Raw genomic sequence first — 24,950 nt, forward strand, 5'->3', positions numbered from 1 at the left:
ACCTCACGTGATCGTATCCACCGTCGTAAAGCTATCCTTATACAGGGCCACCCGGACCCCCGTCTTCGGTTCGGGCCTCGGGTTTCTCCGGAAGACCCAGGGCTTCCGTAGCGCCAAGGAGGAGGGCCCTTCGTGCAAACCCAGGGTTTCTTAGTTGTTTCAGTGTTTAAAATCACTTGAATCAGGATACCATTTTGGTCTTTTCTTTTCATAATTTTTGTATGGTTTATATATGATAAATGTGATGTTATTGTCTAGTTGCGGGAACGATGATAATAGATTGAAAGACAAAAATGCTTGTATTACGAAAGAATTTGTCAGCATAATGAAAATGAAGTCACAGAAAGAAGTAAAAGATGTTGATAACTACCACCGGAAGTATAACGACTTTGGTTATCAATTAGTTATGTGATAATAAGAATACTGAAAATAATGATAGTAGTTATGGAAATACTAGGAATAGTGAGAATAATTGTGTGATAGTTGTGCAATAGTGGGAATATTATGAATGATTTATAAATTTGTAAAACTGGAAATGACTTATAAACCTGCAAACGAGCGAATAATTGTGTAATAGTCATGCAATAATGAGAAAATTAGATTGGGAATGACTTATAAACCTGTAAACGATCATTTTAAGATTATGAATGAAAATTATCACTAAATTTTTTCTCGAATTTTTTTTTTCTGATCTCGTATTCTACTCTTTTTTTGGTCCAATCTCTCTCTTCTGGTCTAATCTTTTTCATCACTATCCATTTTATCACAATAAATTACTCTGTAAAACTATACAGTTATTTTCCCAGACAAACACATAAGGCTTTTTGTTCACACGGTTGATGATTGCCGTTGAGCAGCAATCTGTATCTAGAATTGGCAGAAGATGGGTAAATGGCCATGACAAAGAGGTAGAATTTGGAATAGGGCTTTTTGTTCACACGGTTGATTGCCATTGTGCAGCAATCTGTGTAGAGAATTAGCAGAAGATGGGTAAATGGCCGTGACAAAGGGGTAGAATTTGGAGGTGGATGTGAGCCATCTGCAAAGCATACACGACTCCTTCGTAAACTCTTAATAGAAGCATGATTTTCACGCTTTTTGAGGGATAAAATAAATGATTTTAGCCGAAGTTTTCGTTACACGTAAATTGACGGCTGGACTTCTTATATTGTAGAATTAACTGATGAGACTCCTAAAATAACTTGTATAGAACATTTTAGTATCTTCCTTTCAAGAACTAATCTTTTGTTGTTGTAGAATGTTAATAACAATCGACTTGATATCGTCATCTTGTAATCTTTCCAGCATGGTTGAAGTGGGGCAACTCCAGGCAAAGCCGCAAGATATCCATTCATCACATCAGCCACCCCGTAACCCAATATTTGAACAGAAGCAATCAAACAGCAATGATTTGAGGCGTTTTCCAATCCCAATTCCTAACTCTTAACATTCCCATGGTTATCACAAATCCAAACACTGAAAATCATGCAAACATGAGTGTGCATGCTCACTAATATACAAAACTAGCTGTCTTGATTTAGTCGTCTACTCACTTCACATTTTGCACACCTTAAGTACAACTGACTGAGCACACTTTCGTAGACTATATAGGCATACATGGGTTATCCATCATGTTCAAAAAACGTCTGAAGATAAAAGCTTTAAATGCAGTAATGCCTTGTAAGGGAGGAAAAAAGAAAAGGAACAGAACACTTGATTCTGATTAAAACAATGAATAAATCTAGGGAAATTCGTAAATAATACAAGTGCAAAAATTTCATGCATCCCCAACCCCAATAGGCCTTGTTGTCACTTAAATTAACAGAGCATGTCATGGAACATTGGGTGTCTAAATGCCCGTGGAAGAGTTTACAAACAGGGAACCACAAGGAGGCCTAGAAATCTGGAATTCACCAACCTCTTTCAATAAAAAATGATATAGAAAACAAATAATATCTTGCTACCAAAAACCACACAAATTCAACATTTATCTGATATCAACCAGAAAGTTTGCTGGCAACAGATTATTTGAAGCAAGAAAAACAGTGTTTAGATCAGTGTTTAGATTAGCATCAGGTGCTTGCACCACAAATTGCTACATTCTGTGGGATTTTTATGAAGGTAACACTGACTGAAAGCAAACATGTATATACCATGATAAAAAAATAAAATAGCTTGAGGATCTGCAAATTCAAAATGTTGCACAATGAAATGTAAAAAGTAATAGCTATTGGCATTTCTCAACTAAGAAAGTTTCTCATTCTTTTCAGATAACAATGAATGGTTCCTCATCTAACAGAATAAAATCCTTGAAATGTGACTTAGAAACAGAGGGCAGCCAAATGATACAGACCATATCAAAAGTGGGCCAAGCTGTATACCAGAATCCACGCCAACTGAACAGACAAAAGAGGGTTTTTGTTAGCTATAAATATGGGAAAAGCTCCCTTTCGGAATATTATGCAGTGCAAGCATTTGAACATGAAAGAAATAACGAAAAGTTATTTAAGCACCAGAAAGAGAGTTATTGAAGCAAAAAGCCCTTCTTGGAGAAGGGCTGCATGACCACCAAATTCTTCTTCATCAATCTTTAGGATCATTGCGTAATAACCATATATAATCCCAGTGGATATTGCCAGAAAACTGCAAACAGATATCAACATCAAACCATTAACTGAAAGCTTAGCAAAGAAAAATTATGATAAAAAATACAGGAGAATGAAAATACTACTATTATTTGCTTATAGAGTGAATTTTATGCAAACGCTAGGTGGAAATCAAGACATTCAATATAGGGGAAGTTGGCAGAATAAATCCCTCAACATTGTTACAGAGGAAAAGTTGAAAACTGAAATTGAAGTTTTAAAATTGTTGGCACCATCAAGACAACACCAATAGTCCTTTCAAAGGAATGGGATGGTGACATACACATTTCATGCTCAATAAATCCAAGTTGAAATCTTATATTTAACCTATCAATTCCAAAACACCAGTATTAGATAGTGCATTCAAAACTGTCAATAGAGACAAGGAAAAATACATAGAAAAGAACCATGGTATGCACGTGTATAAGGACATGTACGGCTTTAAGTAAAGAAAAAAAAAAGAGATTTATAAAGAAACTCCACTGGTGAAAAGTGCCATCCATGTAGCAAAATACACCACCACATTTAGTGATTAGATGCGGTTCCAGAAAACCAACAATTATCTACTAAAACACACTCAGGTAGCTTTTGTGCAAAAATTTAAAATGCAACTATGCTTGCCTGACTGATAGCTTAAGATGTTTTTAGAATCCTTATTTATGCACAACTTAATCAGTAAGATCGGTGATTAATTGTCAGCTGATCTACGATTTTATCAAACTCTAATCACCATATCTCAACATCAATAGCCATCCAATTACACCAGTGCATATTTCAAACCTCCATCCCTATTTTGAACTAGCATAAACCATCACAAAAGCATTCCTTAAGCTCACATCACATTATGGCATCTGAATAACTAGTGAAGTCATCAAACTAGGGACAGATTCAACAATCCAATACAAATCCGAAACACTGCAATTTCCGAACACATGCAACATGAATCTGAGAACTTACATGAAGATCCAAATGCTTCCAACGACAGGGATTGCACCCCATAATAGCCCACAGAAAAGAGCTACAACTTGTCGAATCCAATGCAACACATCTCCTAATTGATCCTGCTCCAAAAATCAACCAAAACCCATCATCAATTTCTTTTTTCAAATTTACCCAGTTCAAGTTCCGTTCATTAAAACCCCATTTAACAGGGAAAAAACCCATTAAATTAAACTACTTCCAGAACTGAATTAGCTCAATTAAGCGCCTAATTAGAGCAAAATAACTAAAATTACAGTTACTAGTTCACCGTAATTAATAGTAAAACTTTCAAATAAAGTCAAACAAATTAACGCTAGATAAAACAAAAAGATTTACCTTGTCCCAAGAAGCTTCTGGATCTAATAACTTGGCGAATTTGAACGGAGAAAAGTGACCGTTTTCGTGTTGCTGTGAGTTCAATTTAACTGATTTCGTTTCTTTCATAGTCAATTTTGATCGAGTTTCTCAAGGACTCTTTCAGTTATAAGTAAAAGAGGAAATTTTTATCAATTTTGAAGTTAAATCTAGGTTAGGGTTTTGGATGGTGAAAATCTTTAAAAATTTCGAAATGCTTTGATGTAGATCTAAAGGCATTGGAATTTGAAGTCTGAAGAAGAAGATTATTATATTTATTATTATTATTTCTTTTATTTTATTTTTTCTTTTAATAATAAGTATTTTATTAGCTGCAATTTATTTTTATTTTCATTTTTTTTACTTGAAAATTTTGTTGGGGCATTTGGTCATGTTGACTCTTTTTTATATAATTTAATAAAATTGTAAATATGTTTTTAACGTCTTGATCTAATAGTTAAAAAAGCCTTAAAAAGACATAAAATTCTTTCTTTTCTTCCTCTCTTGTTGTAGGATTTTATCGTCTTTGAAACAAAAAAAAAATGTAAATATTGTTTAAGATTGTAATAAAAGAAAGAGTAGTGGCATTTATACCCTCGCTTCCTTTCTTTACACCCATTATTATTAACATATATTTTTTTTACATCCTAAACTAAAACATTAATTTACTAAAAAAATCTAAATACTTTACAATTCTTTTCTTTATTTAAAAAAAAAAAAAACCTTAAATTTTTTAGGGATTAAACCCCAAATCAAGTTACAATCACTCATTTATTATTAGATACCTTAAATCATAAGTAATTTTTTTTTTTATTTTTTGTTTGATTTTATGTTTAATTTTAAAAGATTTAAAATTTTAAATTTATGAATACGATTTAGGACAATCATTTTAATATTTCAAAAATAAATTTTTAAAAATTATTAAAAAAATTTTAAAATAAATATTCAAAAACCTTTTTTGTGAATTAGAGATTCATTGAAGTTTTTAGATAATTATAATATTTTCAAGAAATAAATTTTCATAGAGTCAACAAATTTAAAAAATGAATTTTTAGTATATGAAAAAAAATTTTAAAAATTTATTTTTGATAACTTATTAAAAAAATAATTAATTAATAAATATTTAAATAAATTTTTTAGTGCTTAATTTTTTTTAGATGTATTGAGAGTTTTTTAAGTGCAAATAGTCCGATTCCAAAAGAAATCTAAAAATAATCTTGCCTTGTTTACAAATTGCAATTGCAAAATTTACCCTTCACTTATAGTATAATGACAAAATTATCTTTTATTCCATTTAATAATTGTTATAAATACTCAATAAATCCCAGTATCCGCGCTGTTTCACTAAAATTACATATCCCACCCTCTTCTTCTTCGTCACACTTTCTTGAATATTTTTTCCACTCTCAAAATCTCAATTCCCTTTTCCCTTTGCCTCGATTTTCTCTTCTGAATAAATAGATATTCGATTGAGCTTTTAAGTTGAATTCTTGAACAAAAATGGGAAGTCCAAAGAAGAATCAGAGAAAAGGATTTTTCGCGGCGATGAGCTCAGGTTTATCTATGTTTGGCTACGCCATGCACAGATCTGTCAACGGGTAAATTTCTTTTCTTTTTTTTTTTTCTGGTTATGACGTCGTTTTTTGCTTTGCTTCTTTTCTCGAATAGGATTCGATTCTTCAATTAAGCATCACCTTGAAGCTAAATCTTTTATTTGACGGTTCGAATTATTCGATCATTTCTTTAAAATTTTATTTTTTTTCCTTTTTTATTTTTATTTCTTTCAAATCTTTGATTTCATCGTTAAATATTCTTCTTTGACACTTTTCTTACTTAGATGCAATGCTATGCAATGGTTATTGAAATAATTTTACTTGTTCCAGACAATGCAATTCAGCTTTATTTAATTGATGAAACAAGTTGAGTCTACTTCTCTTTATTGAAGTCAATCCGGTTATAGAAGAGTGCTAGTATTTTTCTTACATGTGGACATTATATATTATCAACCTGAAAGATTTGATGCCTAGGTTTGTTTATCGGGTTTCTAAATTGGTTTCTGATTGTGTCTTCTTTTTTTTTCTCTCCTTTGCAGGCATTGTGCTATATGTTAGAACTTATTTACTTTTGTGTGGTGCTTTTACCTCGGAATGTAAATCTACGCTTGCAAACTATTTGGACTCAACTTGGATAAAACTCAAATTCGATTTGATCATTATCGAGTTGAATTCAAGTTGAATTCATTATCGAGTTGAATTCGAGCAATTTGTGTCAAATTTTTATATTTTAATATATGTTTTTATCATTTTAATTAAAAATTACTATTTTACTCTTTATATATATATATATATATATATATATATATATATATATATATATATATATGAATTCGAGCTAAAGTTTGAACGCAAATAATTGAGCTTGAAGTTGAGTATAGGAATCGAACTCGTTATTTTATTTAATAAACGAGTCTAATCGATATCGATCGAGTAACTTGACTTTTATCTCAAATTAAGCTCAAGCTTGAAATTTAAAACTGGATCAAGTTCAAGCAGAGTTTCGAGTTGTGAATTTTGAGTCAAGCTCGAACTCATGCTTCTCACTGCATTGATTCAGTTTGGCTTGATTATACCCTTACTTTTACCATTCCCCTCTCCCCTTTCTTAGTGTAGGCTTTCCAATAGAACACTAAAAGGTTCTTCATGAAATTTGTGGTGGGTAACTGCTTAGGCACCTTGGCAGATAAGTAGCCATTTAAAGATTGTCGATTGGATTAATCTTGTTTGTTTCTATGTGTGTGAGGTTGTAGGGGTGTGCAATAGCAATTTATTGCTTCTGTTTTTGCAAACTTCATATTATAGATTGTTAATTATGAAGTGTTCTTTTGTGTATTATAATTCACTTGTGGTGAATTATACAAGTGAATTATGGGAATGGTTGGTATGCTTTGACTCCTTTTGTTTTTCAGTTTCCATCCTAATCAAGTTGTCTTATTTTCCTGTTATAAAGGAGGCGTCATATGATTTTCTTCTTCCAATGACGTTCAGGTTACTGGTTATGAAGGGGTAGAGGTCATAAATCCAGAGGAAGAAAAGGAAGATGCCGAGGAGGAAGCTTAGAGAGGAAGATGGAAACAGGAGTTATATATCTTATAAACATGTTTTCTAGTTCTCTGGTTTATAGGTATGTTGAACAGATACTCTTCTTTCATTGCTCTCTCTCTCTCTCTCTCTCTCTCTCTGTGTGTCTTGTGGAACTTTTAATAATGGTTGAATCACTCTTTGTTACATGTTTTCTTTAATGTTTCTTTGACTATTAAACTGAGGTTGTATTTGAAAATGGAAAGAAATAGGCCCTTGTACTTGTAACTTTTTTTTATTTTGGGCTATGGAGATGAAGATGTGCATTCCTTAATCACTTTATTTTACCTCATTTTATAGGATGATATTTTGAGGACCATTATTTTTGTTATTATTATTATTATTATAGGAACGAGAGATCTACTGGAAGATGATGCACAAATATATAGGTTCAGATGTTACATCAATGGTTATGCTTCCTGTCCTTATATTTGAACCAATGACTATGCTTCAAAAAATGGCAGAGGTTTGTTTTACTTAGCTAAGGTTTGTTACGTGCATGCAGCATTTTTCTTTTTTCAATATGTAAATGTGCGACTCATTTTGCTGTTGATGGAATACTCCTACTTGTTGGACCAAGCAGATGAAAGCGAGGATACCTATCTCCGACTGGTGTATGCATGCGAGTGTACTTCCTTTATTTTATTTTATTTAAAGAGGCAAGTTCTAGTTTTAATTTTGTGATTAATGGAATTCATCATCATGTACAGCATAATGGGCTTTATCTGTGTACTATGCCTACCACCGTACATGGGAACCTTTTAGTCGTATTCTTGGGGAAACCTATGAGATGGTTAATCATAGAGGGATTACATTCATTTCTGAGCAGGTGCTTTCAAGTTATTTGATTATTTTAAGCATGCTATCTTTCATTCTTATATGTCTGTGGATGTTACTTCATGCCTGGTGATTTCTATACCTTCCTCTCCTCTCTTTCATTTTTTGCAAGCAAGTATGGGATCTTGTATGTTTAGTTTTATCAAATCGAGCTCATGAAATATGTGTTCTCACAACATACTTTATCTGTTATTTCTTTCTTTTTGACTTATAGTATCATTTCAGGTCAGTCATCATCCTCCAATGAGTGCTGGGCATGTTGCAAATGAACATTTAATTTATGATGTGACATCAAAGTTAAAGACTAAATTTTTGGGGAATTCTCTTGATGTTTTTCCTGTTGGAAGGTAACATTCAAGTTGTTATTTTCTGTAAACTATCTTTTTTCCCCCTATGTCTTTTTGTTTCTTTGGTATGTTATTGGTTAATATTTGTTGGAAGGTAATACTCATGTAGGTTAATCTTTGCAGAATGTGTGTTAATCTTAGAAGAGATGGTGTGGTTTTAGATTTAGTGCTTCCTCCCACCAAGGTCAAGAATCTGATTTTTGGACGAACTTGGGTTGATTCACCAGCAGAGATGATCATGACAAATTTGACTACCGGGGACAAAGTTATGCTGTATTTTCAACCACATGGCTGGTTTGGGTATTCTCCATACCTCGTTTTAATTGTTATTTTTTAAACATAATGTAAGCATTTGCTTTTTTTGGCATTCATATGCAGTGTACCATCTTATGGAATTTAAGGTAATAGCATTGATGCATGTGGAATTCTTTAAAATGAGTGCTCTCAGATGAAATTTAATTTGACGGTCTTGACTTGCATCATATTGTGTTCCCCTTTTGTCATCCATATTTGTTCTCTCTCTCTTTGAGGCTTCTGTGTGTGCAGACTTGCACTCTAAACTAATTTATCAGAGCAACTCATACCAATCAGATGCATATGTTTTCTGTAGTTTGATAAGTCCTTTCTCCCTAAAATGTGTTTCCATGACTCGTTTTGTGTTTCTAACATGCTTACTTTAACATCACTTGCAATTGACTAGAGCTTAGTGGCTAACTGTTAATTGATTTACAGCTTTATTTGATTGCAGAGCTGGTCGTTATGAAGTGGATGGCTATGTTTATAATGCTTGGAGGAACCTAAAATATTGATGACAGGGAAGTGGAATGAGTCAATGAGCTATCAGCCATGTGACATGGAAGATGAAGGGCACAGAATTGAAAGAGGTTCTTTCTTGAACATTTTCCCTTTTCACATAATAGTTACCGACTGCTTTAGCTAAAATATTCTTTATAATGTGAAATGGGATGCTCTTGTTTTCACCTCCTTATGGGTTATGTTATCAGGTTTTAATTTTCCTGAGAATGTACATATTTGGTGGCAAGCCTACTTATCTGTTGCGTATTTCCTTGAAATATTTCTTTAAGTATTTCATGTTTACTGCTTGGTTGGCTGTCATTTTGTTTTGTCAAATCCCCTGATCTTAATTCTTTTACCCAAATGTTAGAAAAATAAAATGCAATCCTTCTCTTTTGTGGTTCTATATGATAATTTTAGCTTAATATTTGAGTTCATGAACAAGCTTGTGACTAATGAACTTATTCCTATTAATGACTTCTGTATTATTTTTTGTCTGCAGGTTTGGCATGTTGCTGATGCTCCAGAAAACGACAGATTCCAGTACACATATTTTGCACATAGAATAAACAGCTATGACATTGCTCCTAAGATTTGCACTTTAGAGGGGTGATTTAGCCACGGCTGGTGCTGAGAAGAGCAGGTCCCTCTCTCTCTCTCTCTCTCTCTCTCTCTCTCTCTCTCTTTCACACACACACACACAGACACAATGAAGACACTTGCTCAGCAATTAGCATGTCTCCTCATGCATGATATAATGAATGCCAGAAACTAGGCCTTTATTTAAAATACAAACCTGGCACATTGTGGTCATTTTAATCAGCTCTAGTAGGTATATTTTTTATTTGAGTACCTTGATCAACAGGTGCAGAAACTTCCTTAATGCTTGTAGTTTTGAGAATTTTGTTAGATGAGCTCTCTATCTTAATGGTATGGCAATTGCTCCCGCAAATGTACAAAGGAAAGAAAAAAAAGTGGGCGGTTTTTCAATAGAAGTTCTTGCTTTGTTCGTTGATCTAGAAGAAAAGAGAAAAGAGAATTCAATGAAAGACTTAAGCCTCATTCTTTATTTTCCCTTTGGCCCCATATGTTAATTTTCATGTACAATTAAATTAAAAAGAAATGGAAAAGATCAGCAAGTTACATATTTGGAATGTTTGCGTGCCCCTCATGGTTTAAGAATGTCAAAATTCTTCCTTACAGTTTCAAGATATTTAATTTGTATCTTTTGCTCATTCCTCCAGTTTGGAAGAGGCGGAGAGCCGAAAAAAGGACATGCGAGGCCAAGGGCCTTCAGTTTACCTCTAGATGGTTTGATTTGACAGATGAGGTCAGAACAACACCTTGGGGTGACTTAGAAATCTATTACTACAATAGTAAATACACCGAGCATTGGGCTACTGTAGATAGCTCGTACAGCACCAATGAGGTTGACGTTACGTCAATAGAATTCAACCCATGGCGGTACAGTAATTTATCTACCGAATAGGTATTGGTATTTTAATGTATACCTTTTGGATTTGGCAGTTGATATAACTTTTTGGTGTGATCGGTTGAAGCAATATGTTGTTGGCATATTTGAATTGTATCTAATTCCATAATCCTATAATCATCCTTAGGGAAATTTGTAACGTTTCAGAACTCCTTTTCATCACTTTTCTTCCAAATTTCTCAAGAAACTATTTTTCATGACCATAGCGGATGACAGCTGAAGACTAGCGTCAGAATAGATGGTTGGAAAGGATATGTTTTTTTTCTGGGTTCTGTCTTCTTAGGTCATGTTCCGCCAACTTGTTTCAATATTTCATCGTAATGTCGCTAATTTACATTTCTGTACATATTTATTTGCAATGGAACAAAAAAAAATCATTGTTCAACTGGAATATATAATTTCATTTCTTTAGTAATTACCTAATGCTACAACTTGGCTTTTCACATTTGTTTAGGATGATGCAGCTAAACCACGTATAAACCAACTGCATGCTGTAATCTGCCATCAGCAAAAGTTTGATTATGAATTCATGAGTTAGCTATGATGTACCTGTAGTAAATGAACAGGGTATTGCCTTTGAATACTGCATTGGATTCATGTCGTGGCTGTACTTCGTACCATCTTGAGGAGGTATAATAATCATCGTGCATAATTTGCATGTTGCTCAAATGCATGGATCCATCATAACTTCGCTGTCAGGGCTAATGAAGTAATGATGCATCTTACTAGGAAAAGATTTTTTCTTGAGCAGAATCCTGGAAGGTCTTGTTTTTGTTAAGTATGAAACAATGTAGTTTAAAAGATTTATATTTTTCCCACTTGATTCGTTAGAACAGACAAAGATCGTGTCACCAAGGCAAAACATGCAATGATGCAACGACAGGATTAGATCAATCAGTTCATGACTGAGATCAGAATTTTGACTCATGCTCCCAATTTGCCGTTTGTTTTGGTTATAATATGTAATCTGATTCTTAAATTATATTATTTTTAATTATTTGTTATTTATAAAAAAAAATTATGATTGGATATTCAAATTTTATTTTCGTTTAATATTTAAAATCATTGATTAACATCGTTAAATAAAATATTAATCAATAAAAATGTCACTTGTCATAATATTATTAGTTTTTTTTTTGTCATATTAATTTATCATTAATAGAATTAATATGTGGGATAAAATGTTTGTCCAAAACAAAATTCTTGAAAGTGATATAATTCAAGAGTTGAATCAAGGAAAATACGTACACAAAATCACAAATTGAAAGCTGCTTTCAATAATGAAAAATTTTTCTTGTATATCTTTTGATTTTTTTTTTTTATTTGTCTTCCAATTTTAGTTTTGTTAGAAAGTCTATGTTGACAGGTGCAACGGCACAGAAAACCTGCAAAGAGAATTTCCCATCCAACCAAACACCATTTTCATTGACCTCATTGAATTAGCTTTGCTCATTCCTTTTACGTCAAGAAATCTCACACTTCCTTCAACTCCAAACTCCTCTCTTTCCCTAATCTCCTTTCTTAGCAACAAAATTATGCCCTTTTTCTCATATATATATATATTATACATTCTAGCAACGTTTCTTCTATAAATTGCCATTCAACCTTCTCCATTTCTATCAAATAACACAAATTTTATAAGTGTCATTTTAAATATTTATCAATGAAACATAAGATAATATTTTATTTTTTATACATGTTATATTGAATTACGTAACGAGAATCATACATAATTTTTTTTTCATTTTTTTCATAAAATAAAACTTTATTTATTACAAAATTTAAACTTGTGATCATCAAAATAAAATCTTAATTTTAATTGCATAATGTTTTTTTAAAATTACTCAATAAGATATAATATTATTTTAAATTATTAATTTAACTGACATCAATTTTAATTACTCTATTTGACTTGAATTGTTGAAAAACTCGAAGAAAATAACTTCAATAACCTCATGATGTAAAAGGAAACTAGTTGATTATCCATCAAGGAAAGTTAGTTTAGGATAATTCGCATTTTAATGACAAACGTAAATATCAAAGAAGAAAGGTTTGACATAATTTTGACATGAATAAAATTAAAACAGTCTACATTAACATAAGCCTGTTTAATCTTGTTTAATTTTGGATAATAACGTAATTAAAGAATCTCATCCGAGACTAGTCCATAATAAATGTTGTTAATGCCATGGAACTCCGCAAGATTAATTTTATAAGAAATGATATTTAATAAATTTATAATTTGAATTGGAGTAATATAATTTTTTTAAGCAGTAATTTTTATATAAAAAAAAGTATATTGAGAGCATAAAACTTAATCTAATTGAATTTTATTATATATTTAAAAAAAAATCGATGAATTGTAAAATAATAATCACTAAATCATGTGATGCCATGTGGTATATGGAGCCCACATCCCAAATTCCCAACCTGCGTATGTCACGGACTTAAGGGGAGTCCTGAATCCCATATCGAACATAATAGAAAGGTCCCTGGGGTATAAAAGGGTTCACACCATTTCCGCCTTGTGAGACGTCTTTTGTAGGACAAAATCGTGAGGCCAATGGGGTCAGAACGGACAATACCTCACGAGGGTGTGAACTGTAGCAGAAAGGCTGATCTGAGACGTCGGAAGGGTGAATGCCCGGATCTCGGAGCCGCGCGGATTCGGAGCTTGAGTCTCGACCCGTAACAAGTGGTATCAGAGCCAGCTCTAAACCGTTCGATCCACGCCGAGCGCCTCGAGGGAGGTAGGCAGGGTGGTCGGCCTTCGTGATGAGAGCGTCACGAGGTTGGGTGCGAAAGAATGTCACGGACCTAAGGGGGAGTCCTGAACCTAAGGGGGAGTCTTGAATCCCACATCGAACATAATAGGAAGGTCCCTAGGGTATAAAAGGGTTCACACCATCTAAAACCGTGAGGCCAAGAGGGCCAGAGCCGATAATACCTCACAAGGGTATAAACTATGACAGAAAAGTTGATTTGGGACATTAAAAGTATGAATATTCGAATCTCGAAACTGTACAAATTTAAAGCTTGAATGTCGACCCGTGACGCGTAGCTTGGCCTGACTGCTTTAGTTTTGACTGAGCATACCAGGTGGGAAAACGGGGTTTTGAAAGAAAAAAATTATTTCTTTTTCATTTAGATCAGATTATCTGAAAACTGTAGTAATTTAATGGAGTCACGCATTAATCAGGCTGGAGACAGATGTCTTGAATCAAACATCCAAAGAATGACGTCTTTTTCCAACTTTCTTGGGAGCCAACTTTTTTTCTTTTCTTTGTTTGTAACTTTTTCCTTTAACCAACGCAAATTCTGTGTCTCTTGTACACTTTATAATTTTAAATATAATATAAACTTATATAAAAATATTATAATTTAAAAGTTTAATAAAAATTATAAATAAATTTAATAAAACTAAAAAATAAATTTTATTATTTAATAATAAAATAAATTATAATATATAGTTTTCATATTAAATATAATATAAATACATAAATTATTAAATTTACATTCGTATCTTATGATCAAATAAATCTTATTCACATGTGTTTTTTATTATTATTAAAATTTATAAAAATTAAATTTTGATTATTAAAATTTTAATTATAAAAATAATATAATAATATAATCAGAGTTTTCGCTAATCAAATTATTAAATGAATTATAAAATAATATCATAATGCGATAGAATTCTATCCACTGTGCTATCAAATGAAGTATTAATAAACTTTAGGTGACAATATTTTTAAAAAATATTGTTTCTAAATCTCTCTTCCAGTCTTATTCAATTAAGCTCTTGTGGATCAAGGGTGGTCCAATGACCTTATTGATTAAACTTAGCGGTTTGGATCAAATTCCACGGCATGTGTTACAAAGCTGGAACATGCGAATGCATGTCTGTTCTTCCTGAGCTCCAGAAAGTGAGCTGTAATGGTGGTCTAAGTGGAACTCATAATTTTTTTTTTTTTTCATTCTTTTAATCTATCATGGCATTGTCACATGAATTATGGATGGTCTTAATTAAATAATGTGATTCAACTAAATACATATGTTATTGGGTATTAGAGTTTTAGTTGATTGATCACAGACCAAAGATTAATAGTAATTCATTTATTGTTGATACATCAAACTCTTCTAGATAATTTGGTAAGTTATAAAGTAAATAAATATTTATTATTCTCTGTATCTTAAAATATTTATCATCTATTGATTTTTATGAAATCAATAAAAATATTAATTTTAATATATTTAATATAAAATTTTAAATTTTTTATAAAATTAAAATTTCAAAAAATTTAATGTCAAAAAATTAAAAAAATCATAAAAAAATAATTTTAAACTATAAAAATGAATTTTAGATATCAAAAAATGTTTAAAATTTTAAATTTTAAATATCACTTTAGTCAATGTCAAAGAAAAATGTATTTAATGTATTATTTTTTAATTTAATAAAAATAATAGATTAAATGTAAATTTGTTAGTTGTTTAAAAATAAAAAAAAGAAATTAAAATTGGGATTTGAATTCAAATTTATTAAATTTTTTGACATGAGATGGACGGTCCGGATTTCGTGTAGGCGACATCCGCGTTAGATTATGTCCCTGCCTTTCTTCGCCTTGTGCACGTAACTAACTCTTTCTAAACTCACGCCGAGTGAATATAATCTCCGCAGTCTTACCGACTCTGCTCACGCCACGTGTACTCCTTAATTCCCACACTGTAATAATAATAGAATTTAAGTTTTACTTAAATTTATCACATTCCCTAATTAACAGTTCTTCTCGCACGCTCGCAACGTGTGATTTTTTTGCAATTAAGGACATTTTTCATGTGGGGTCTACCACTTTTGTAGGACCCATCATGAACCCCGCACCCTTTATCCCCGAAAATAACGGCCGTCTCCCATATTGGCTCAGGCTTCCTCACGAAAGTACGCAACAAAGCCGTCAACGTTAAATATAACGGAGATTTTCATTTCGCCGTCAAGGTTCCCCACCTAAATAATCACGACATTGTACGAAAACGTTGAAAAAAATATAAAAATTGATAAGATTTAAGAATTTAATAAAAATAATATTTTCTATTATATTAAATACAAAATAAATAAAAATACTATCGCAGCCATTCCCACAAAGCGACCACAACGTTGCAAATAACACGGACCAAAAAGCGACCAAAGGATGCCTTTCTTTTTGCCACGTAGGACCGTCGTGCTTTTTCCTACGTGGCACTCTTTTTTATTTATAAAAATTTAGCCACAAATTTCCGAAAAAAAAAAAACATAACAGGTTTGTTGAAATAGATTTTTTTTAAAAATTTGTTATTTAAAAATAAAAATTTTAAATTTATTAAATATTACTTTCATCACAATATAAAAATATAATTTGGTGAGAGGTAAATTTGAGCTAATAGTTTTCAATGCTTGCATAATATTTAATTATTTTAACTTTATTTACTAAGAAATAAAATTTAATTGGATGTGCCAATGGCTTACCAACAACAATTAATAAAACGACAACCAAAAAAAAAATAAACAAAGTAAAAATTTTAAACATCATTTTATTTATGACCCAACGTTTTTCTCGATCCTGCAACAGTTCCGTAGCCACAGGATGGCTAGAAGTTAGGCCACGTGTCAAGATCCGGGAGGACTGGAAACACTAGTGGCTCACCCAGTAAAGAAGAAACGGTCCTCAGGTAGTTCCTTCCCGCCGGTCATAACCGGTGAAGTTTATGGTAGCTACCGGTAGGTTCGGTAACCAGGGGTCAATGGTATAAGATCTGTGGGGTTTAAGCAAAAGTTGGGTGGTCTTGAGAGGGTTTTGGCGATCAGAGAAAAAACAGACAGAATAAAGAAATTATTTTCCTTTTTTGGAGAGGAAAAAGAAATTAAGAATTTTGAGAGTAAATCCCAAATGGCTTTTGTTTGAAACACACAGAAAATTTTCCCTTTTGTTTTCTCGGGAAAATATGGGACAGAACATAGAAGAGAGTTGTTTTTTTTTTTTCTTCTGGGAAGAGAATTTTCAAATTTGTTAGTTCTTTCTGCGATCTTACGTTTGGCTGCGAATTTCGTGTTTTGAGCGAACGTTTCATTGTTTAGAGGTGAGAAAATCGGTTTTTTGTTGATTTTCCTTTGTGAATTCCTCGAAAGTTTTGAACTTTTTCATGGGTTTTTGTCGTCAAGTTGGGGCCTTTTGTGTTTGGTTGCCGAGAAATGGTGTGAAAGTGGAAGGAAAAATTCGATTTCAGTGGTAATTCGAGAACAGAGTTGTTAAATGAACCCAACGTTTTAATCTTTTTAAGCTTACAATTTTTAAACAATCAAATGCCTGTACTTTTTTGCTTCTGTTTTTCAATTTTCTTTTAAAAATTCTTAAATTTTGTCACTTTTAAACGTTAAATTCTTCTGTTTGTCGATAATTTGGGTCATAACATTTTCGATCTGGGATTTTGGAGATAATTTATTGGAAAAACAGAAGAGATGATCAAAGATTCTTTATCAGTTATCTATAAGTTTTTTTTTTTTTTTTTTGTTTGGTTTTTGGAGATTGATCTTTTGTTCAGGGTTTTAGATCTTCTTAAAAGCAAAATTGTATAAATTACCAGAATTTCTCGGGTAGATGCCTGAATTAGTTATTTGGAATTGGATCCTTTGTGACAGGGTTTTGTTATGGTTTAAGGGTTTTTCTTTTTAAGTTTAATTTGCTAATTTCTCTTTAATTCCTTCTCCAGCTCTCTCTTGAATTTGGAAAATTCTGATGTTTTGAACAGGGAATTCCTTTTTTTTTTTCCTTTGTTTTTAAGTCTCCATCAGTTCTCTTCCTTTTCAATGTTTCTTTCAAGTTGACAAATTTATGGTTCTATTTATCTCATGTTTGATGCATAAGCATGTGTGTGTGTGTCTGTTTTTTTTTTTTTTTAAATAAAAATAAAAAGGCCTTTTTTATGGAGAGGGAGGGTTGATGGTGGCATAGATTTTCCATCAGATTGTGTGGATCATTTTGAAATTACAATTACCGGATCGAGTCAGTGCCCTTTGCTTCTGGGTTTACTGACAATTGTGAAAATGTCTCTGTGGGTTTTTTTTTTTTTTCTTTTTTGGGGGTGAATGAATGGAGTTGGAGGCCTGGATTCCTATGTAAAAGTTGAAGATAACCAGTAAAAGGTTAAAATCATAAGCACATCTTGCTATTTTGATTGTTGTGACTGATTGGCTGCGGATCCAAATGTAGTGGCTTTTGGTATATAGATGTTTTAATCTGTATTTACTTTTTATGAGGGTTGCCTTTGTTTGTCAGTGGCATATGAATTTTATTTTGCCATGTGTTTTATTAAGTTCTATTGTTTTCTTATAGAAAGAATGTTTTCTGTTCTTTGATTTTTTGTCATGCCTTGAATTTCATTTTCTATTATCTAATTTATTTCTTAAATGGTAGTAATTTTATTTATTCATTGTACTTTCAATATATGTCACATTCATCTTTTGTCAGGGTCTAAGCTTAGTTTGGACATCATACTCGTATCTCTTGGAAATTGATTCAAAAATGCTGTGAATTACATATGATGTGTTCTTTGCGGTGTGATCTTTGAGATATGGTGTTGCAGAAGAGGTTAGACTATGGATTCAATGGCTATCAGGTGCCTGCTACTCCGCGAGCAACCAGATCTGCCAGGGTAATATATTTTATTGTGACGGTATTGTATTTCATATTTATCTCTCTTTCCTTTCCTGTTTGGGAAAAAAAATGATCTATTATAAATGACTACTTTTACTTTTTCCTTTTTTATAGAAAAGGGTTCCATTTAGAAAGAGAGTTGAAGACAGTCAAGTAGGTGCATTTGACTTACTGGCCACTGTAGCTGGAAAGTTATTACTAGACAAAGAATGTTCTCGTGCTTCTACTAATACATCGAGTGCTGAAGATCAGTCTGGAGTTGAAAAAACTACTGTAAAAGAGGAAAGGCAAGATGGAGATCAATCATTGAAGCTAGAAACTTGCAATCATGAAAGCACTAGTAGGGAATTCTATGTTTCTGAGCTTGTTTCACAAACTAATGACCCAAACTATAGTTCTAGGGAATCACCAAGCCTTCAAAATGATGCTCATTTAGGATTTGCCTCTGTTATAACAAGTTCTGATTGTTCAGAACGATTTGATGCTCAGAAGTTGATGAATGGAAAAATCAAGAATGAAATGGGAAGCTTGCCTTGTAAGGTAGAGACAGGTCCCTTTCTGTGTGGTACATCTGGTGGTTGTCTTAAACCAGAGGCTGAAAATAAAAGGCTGAAAGATGAGGAGCTGCATGGAACTGATAAGGTTTCGACTGGAGAAGTAGCTGATACATGCCCCTTAGAGGATCCAGTGGTCTTGGATGGTAAACCTCCTCCTCTAGTTAGTTCAGACAGTAGTGGTAAGCTACGTTCATGTGGGGACCACAATCCCCTTAGGTCTTTTCCCTTGAGAAGGGATGATGTAAATGTAGTTAGTAGAGATGATGATGAAAAATCTTCAGGGTGTACTCACCCTAGCCACATAAAAGATTCATTTAGGTCAACACCTTGTATCGGAGATCGAAGAATAAGGAAGATATTGGCTTCTAAATACTGGAAAGTAGCTTCGAAATTGAAGGATGTGACATTTTCCAATTCTGGTATGTGGCTTCTTGTAGTCAAAATCATTGCAACTTTGAGTAAATTGTCTGGTACCATTAAATAGGTTATTGACAACTGTGTAATTTTTTAATTAAACGGTTATGTTGATCCTTTAGATGAGAATTCAAAGTCTGGTTACTATGGTAGGAGCACTTACAAATGCTTAAGATCTGAAAGGAACTATCCTTTCAAAAAACGGAAGTTTTTACACTATAGCTCAGTGTCAAATTCGGATGGAGGAACCAGCAATGAGGGCATTTCTGACTCACCTGAGAAGAGCATCAATGGAAATACTGCCAGTGTATACCCAAAGATGCATGGAGGTGATTTGCATGCTTTTCATCACTAGCCATTATATGCTTTTCTTTGAGTTTATCGCTATTGCTAACAGCAGTATTTTGCTAACTGATTCTATACAGTCACTGGAGAATCTTCCTCACTAGCAGACCAACGCAAATCATTTCATTCTAGGGATTCTCATGGTATGAGAGCCTTTGGAGTGATTCATATGTACTCTTTTCACTTGATTGGTGTCTGACATTCAAAGAGGTTCTTATATCAAGATGTCTTTCCTTTTACTCAGTGAAGCTTAGGATCAAATCTTTCAGGGTGCCAGAATTGTTTATCGAAATTCCAGAATCTGCAACTGTTGGTTCATTGAAGGTATAATGATATAGGATTCTGATCATTGTGGTAAAACCTTTGGCTGCTGTTCATTGTAGTCAAATTTTGGTATTTGAAAGCAGAATGCTTAGAGATATTTTTGGCTTTTAATTTTTTGTGTGCTGAGCTGCTGGCTAATGGAGCAATCTGGGATTTCTCTTACCACATTTTGCTACATTCAGACCTTGAAGAATTATGTCTGCTTTGTTTGTTTCACTATGTGAACGTGTATTTATGTCTTTCTGGAAGCACCATCTTACATCAGCCCATGATGAATACTTGGATATCTTTCGACTCTTGTAAATTGTAATTCTAGTGACTGGTCTTCTCTACTGGTTGGCTTGGTCATTAGCATTCCTTCTAATGATGTGAAATTGATCTGTAGAGGACTGTTATGGAGGCAGTAACAGCGATACTTGGAGGCGGATTGCGTGTTGGTGTACTTCTTCAAGGAAAGAAGGTTAGGGAAGACAACAAAACTCTGCTGCAGACGGGAATTTCTCATGATGACCAGATGGATGCTCTGGGTTTTAGCCTGGAGCCTAACCCTTCACAAACTTCCCCTTTGTTATGCCCTGGAAGTTCTCCCTTAAAATGTCCCTGTGACACTCCTCTTCCTCTGGCTAGGTAATAAAAATAGTTTTACAGGTTTAGCAGATATCTACTTGTTTGTGATGGTTTAAAAATGATCTCATTTTGTTGATTTCTAGAGTTAAACACAGAAAAAAGAACAGTCACTTCCAACTAGGTGGTTTTTCTTTTTTGGAGAAATGGAAAATGTTGCAATTGCTAGCAATTATAGGAACTTTGTTGTTAGGTATCCAATTCAGTTTTTCTAACTAGATTCAGTTTATGATTTAATACTGTTTGTTGCCAGGCATCCAGCAAATCCTGGTTTAGTTAATCAGGTTACTTGTGATCCCTCACCTGAGCCTCACATGCTTAATTTGGGCAACTTTGTTGAAAGCGATCATGATTCTGCACCTACTGACATGTCATTGGGAAAAAACCTAGCTGATTCTAAAGCTCTGGTAGCTGTACCAGCAATGAGTGTGGAGGCACTAGCTGTGGTTCCAGCTCATAGGAAATCCAAGCGATCTGAAGTTGTGCAGCGTAGAATTCGTCGACCTTTCTCTGTTGCTGAAGTTGAAGCCCTGGTTCAGGCTGTTGAGAAACTTGGAACTGGAAGGTATGTTTGAACCTACCAAAGAAATTATGAGGAGCTGTTGAGCTGAGGTCGAGTCTTTGAAATTTGCTACTTTGCTTGCTAGTATTCAATCGATTCAGCATGATTCCCAATCAGAATTTTGCATGAATCCTTGCCTCAGTAGCCAGTCTAGGGAAAAGTATGTGCTCAGAAGATATTTAGAATGCTGTTTTCTTTGCCACTCGGTCCTGTTCTTTATTTGTGGGAGTGTGCTGGATGTAACTTAGAAACAGCTGTTCTAATTGTCTGATGTTAATGGCTTATTAATCTTTTATGCTGTGAGGGTCAGGGTTATAATGGCTTTATTAATCTGCAGGTGGCGTGATGTTAAATTAAGAGCCTTTGATAACGCGAAGCATCGCACTTATGTGGATTTGAAGGTAAGTAAATTCTCCTGCTTTTTCATAAAGCCAGTGCAAAATTGTTTCTTATGTTCTTTTGCCTTTTATATTTTAGATTTTGGGCTAATCTCTAAAAGTTCCACGTGACCTGCTGATAAATATGCATTTCGCTTTTCCCAATTGAAATCTTGTATATCATATTTTCATTCCTTTTATAATGTTATATGTTTGTTTCCTAATCCTTTTTGTTTAAAACCCTTGTTTTAAAATTCAAATGGTCCACTTTATATCTTGGACCCTACCAGGGCACATAGTAGTTTGTACAACAGGTAAATATGGTTTGAAAGTCTTTACAAGCTTTTATCAACTTTGTTGTTTTATCTGTAAAATAACAACTACCCCACAAGGAAACTTTTGAATCCTAATCTCACACGATTTCTAACCCAATGCCGTGTTTTTCCTTTAGGTTTTAGCTTAATACATTTGTGTATTAATGTGGCTAGTTGTATCTTTCTGCTGCTTTGGGTATTTCAGTTAGAAAAAGGAAACAAACAGCGTAAGTTGTAAGTATCTCAAATGCATTATCACATGGTTGTGATGGTTTATATTTTGGAATCGCGCAGGATAAGTGGAAAACACTAGTGCACACGGCAAGAATATCCCCCCAGCAAAGGCGGGGAGAGCCAGTGCCCCAGGAGCTCTTGGACAGGGTCCTAACAGCGCATGCCTACTGGTCCCAGCATCAAGCCAAGCAGCAACTGAAGCCACAGCAGCCAGAGACCTGCCTTCTTCTTTACAACACTCTAAAATAAAGAGCTAGTAGCAGATATGATGTTGATGAAAAAAAACTTAGGTTAATGATGGGTTTAGTGAATGATTTTCTAATCATTTTTTTTTCTCTTAGTTTCTTGTATTTTTATTGTGATTATGTAAAAAAGTTATGACAAGGAAGAAACAGAAGCACCAAGAAATCCATGTAATATTTTATCTGCTCTTGCCTGATTCTTCTCTTGCAATGGAGAGGCTTGGCCTTTTTGTAAATGGATGTTGATGAAATAAGAGCTTTTTAACTCAGTTCAATTCACTTTTTCTTTTTCGGTTGTCAAAGGCAAAGCAAAATGTTGGCCCAGCCATAGAAATCTAGTGAAGTCTCATACAACTGAAGGTAAAGGACATATACATTAGCCCATTTTAGCTGTAACAAATCCAACATGGGTGGTTCAGCCCAATACAGTTCTTAGTCGCAATAGAGTGTTTTACTTGTATGTTAAGAAAATCATCATAAATTACCATTATAATAAAAATAAATAGAGTTTGAAAGCAAAGAGAAATCTTATTTCTTTTGCAATTGAAAAAAAAATTTACAATATTTAATAGTAATTTTTTATACAAAAAAACAAAATTTAAAAAAAAAATTGCAAAGCTTCCCTGTTGAGGTTGAATTCTCTTCTTTGAAATGACTTGCAAGAAGAGAATACATTGTTCAACTATGAACATAAAAAATTCCTATAATTTCAAATGTGCGGCAAAGAAACATAAATGATTGAAAAAAAAAAAAAAAAAACACTAAAAAGATGTCACACGGATGTTACTTTAGCTTCTTTTTCAACATCTTCAGCTGCCTGCTAGGATTGAAGCAAACAAAATTTAACAGCTTGCAATCTCAGCTCAGCCTGTTGAAAAATCAATGGTGAAGGAGGAATGCATGGGGCAAACAAAACAAATTATGGAAGGTTGACTGAGCGACCACCCTTTGAAGACAGATGTATCATACATGCAAAGAATAGGCCTCATTGTCTATTGGTTCAGCTGGGGCAGGTATCAGTCTCAGTCAAAGAAGAAAAGATGAAGGTGGAAAACATGACTAAAATTACGAAGACCCGCGTTTAATTAATGAAGTATTATTTGTTTTAATTAAAATATTTCATAATTTTATTTCATAAAAAATATCTCATAAATTAGAGTTTTAATTTTTTTAATATATCATAATAAATTTTTAAAATTTTTTAACGTGAAATTAAAATATTACAAATTTCAATTAAATCAAATTAAATATTAAATAAATCCAACACAAAGCATAAGATCATATTAAACGTTAAAATTTTAAAAATAGCTTTTATCGTATAATACTTAATTCCTACAAGATTTTAAATATAACTTTTATGATATAACATTTAACTCTTATTTGACTCATGATCATTTTGATATTATTTGTGAAAATTTATATTTAATTTATGAAGTATTATCCGTTTTGATTTAAATACCTCATACTTTTATTTTTTAAAATTTTTTTCATAATTTTAAATTTAAATCTTTATTTATATATTATAATAAATTTTTAAAATCTTTCTATATAAAATTGAGATATTACAAAAATACCCACGTTTGTTTGCATTTTGACAAAGCAGGTCTGATTAACATATCTTTTCATAATGTACATGCATGAATTATGGTCAATGAACAATTTTTTCTTCTGCCATTGCTATCAAAACTGTGTTCTTGGTCTTTCTTTTTTGATTTAATAATGCTCTTGCTTCCTGTCCTTACCAGGTAAGAAAAGATCAACCAAATATTTTGCAATTAAGAAAAGATTATGATTAAACAAATGGATGGTAATGTTCATCAATTTAATATTGGGTCAATGGCTCAAGCAGGAAAAACTGGGTGCTTTTACATGTATGAAATAATGAGCTCACCAATCATCAAGAAAAATTGGTCTTTTGGATTATTTTCTCTGTTTATTTATTTAGCTTTTAAAAGTGATCTTCTGGATTGCAAGTTGGTCTTGGGATTGCTTTATTAATTATTTTCACTTGTTGACTTCTTCAAAATGTTGTTTTCTTTATATATAAAAAGAATTTGAAAAAGCCATGGAAAGGAACCTCTAACCCTGCTATTTTATTAAACTGAAGTCATATATATATATAAGTATATATTTTCTTTTTTTTTTTCACAAAAGATATAATAAAAAATTTATAAATATTGAAATTTAAATATTATATTTACTGAATATCATTTTTAAAAAATAAATGTACGAATCAATTTAATTAAAATTTAAATTCATCAAAAAATTTATTCTGATATATTTATGTTTTACTCTATTCAGTGTTTCTCTATAATAGATAAACCACGTGAAAGAAAAACCAAGAAAAAAAAAACTGATCAAAATTTGTTGAGACCATTATTTTTACATAGGGTGATTATCAGATGGTTTAAGTTATTCTTTAATTATATTAAAAAGAAAACAAGTTGTATTTTAATATCAAAACCAAAAGACTTTTCAAGTTGTATCATATATACCTCAAGTAAATTTTGCATGGATTTATATATTTAGAGTTGAAACCCCTCATATAATATTTTTTTAAAAAAAGGAATAATATAAGATTAACTAGAAAATCCCTGAATTAAGCTGAAAATTATGATCTTAGTTAATACTATCATAAAAAGCTGTTTGATGTGATCAATTACACCAATTGATACTTATTGCTT

At 32.6% G+C, this 24,950-nt stretch overlaps 2 protein-coding genes and 1 pseudogene across 5 annotated transcripts; 2 read left to right on the top strand and 1 right to left on the bottom strand.

The window, feature by feature from the left end:
- Window positions 1-2,128: 2,128 nt before the first annotated feature.
- Window positions 2,129-4,228, bottom strand: LOC111303640 (uncharacterized). The gene is made up of 4 exons (XM_022900042.2): window positions 3,963-4,228; window positions 3,603-3,706; window positions 2,514-2,643; window positions 2,129-2,396 (listed from the first exon to the last, which is right to left on the bottom strand). Exons 1-4 carry the CDS (start codon window positions 4,068-4,070, stop codon window positions 2,358-2,360), a joined length of 381 nt encoding a protein of 126 aa, XP_022755777.1. The 5' UTR covers window positions 4,071-4,228; the 3' UTR covers window positions 2,129-2,357.
- Window positions 4,229-5,301: 1,073 nt separating this feature from the next.
- Window positions 5,302-10,783, top strand: LOC111302655 (oxysterol-binding protein-related protein 3C-like; annotated as a pseudogene). Its single transcript, XR_016326970.1, has 12 exons — window positions 5,302-5,578; window position 5,944; window positions 7,025-7,144; window positions 7,467-7,582; window positions 7,666-7,739; window positions 7,828-7,946; window positions 8,180-8,301; window positions 8,425-8,601; window positions 9,050-9,185; window positions 9,599-9,739; window positions 10,090-10,091; window positions 10,341-10,783. The product of XR_016326970.1 is annotated as an oxysterol-binding protein-related protein 3C-like (transcript).
- A 5,312-nt stretch (window positions 10,784-16,095) lies between these two features.
- LOC111303642 (telomere repeat-binding protein 5-like) lies at window positions 16,096-22,545 on the top strand. 3 transcript variants are annotated; one of them, XM_089742615.1, is made up of 10 exons: window positions 16,096-16,291; window positions 18,088-18,271; window positions 18,388-19,249; window positions 19,367-19,573; window positions 19,670-19,732; window positions 19,834-19,913; window positions 20,299-20,540; window positions 20,791-21,102; window positions 21,437-21,500; window positions 22,085-22,545. In XM_089742615.1, the coding sequence occupies exons 2-10, from the start codon at window positions 18,191-18,193 to the stop codon at window positions 22,271-22,273; spliced, it is 2,100 nt and encodes a 699-aa protein (XP_089598741.1). In that variant the 5' UTR covers window positions 16,096-16,291; window positions 18,088-18,190; the 3' UTR covers window positions 22,274-22,545. The 3 variants fall into 3 exon arrangements, with proteins under 3 accessions (XP_089598741.1, XP_022755781.2, XP_089598740.1); XM_022900046.2 differs by lacking the exon at window positions 16,096-16,291 and adding an exon at window positions 16,398-16,699; XM_089742614.1 differs by lacking the exon at window positions 16,096-16,291 and adding an exon at window positions 17,492-17,762.
- Window positions 22,546-24,950: the final 2,405 nt, after the last annotated feature.

The sequence above is a fragment of the Durio zibethinus genome, chromosome 13 (genome assembly GCF_047325235.1).
Source record: "Durio zibethinus cultivar Kanyao isolate XHJ-2024 chromosome 13, ASM4732523v1, whole genome shotgun sequence".
Classification (NCBI taxonomy): domain Eukaryota; kingdom Viridiplantae; phylum Streptophyta; class Magnoliopsida; order Malvales; family Malvaceae; genus Durio; species Durio zibethinus.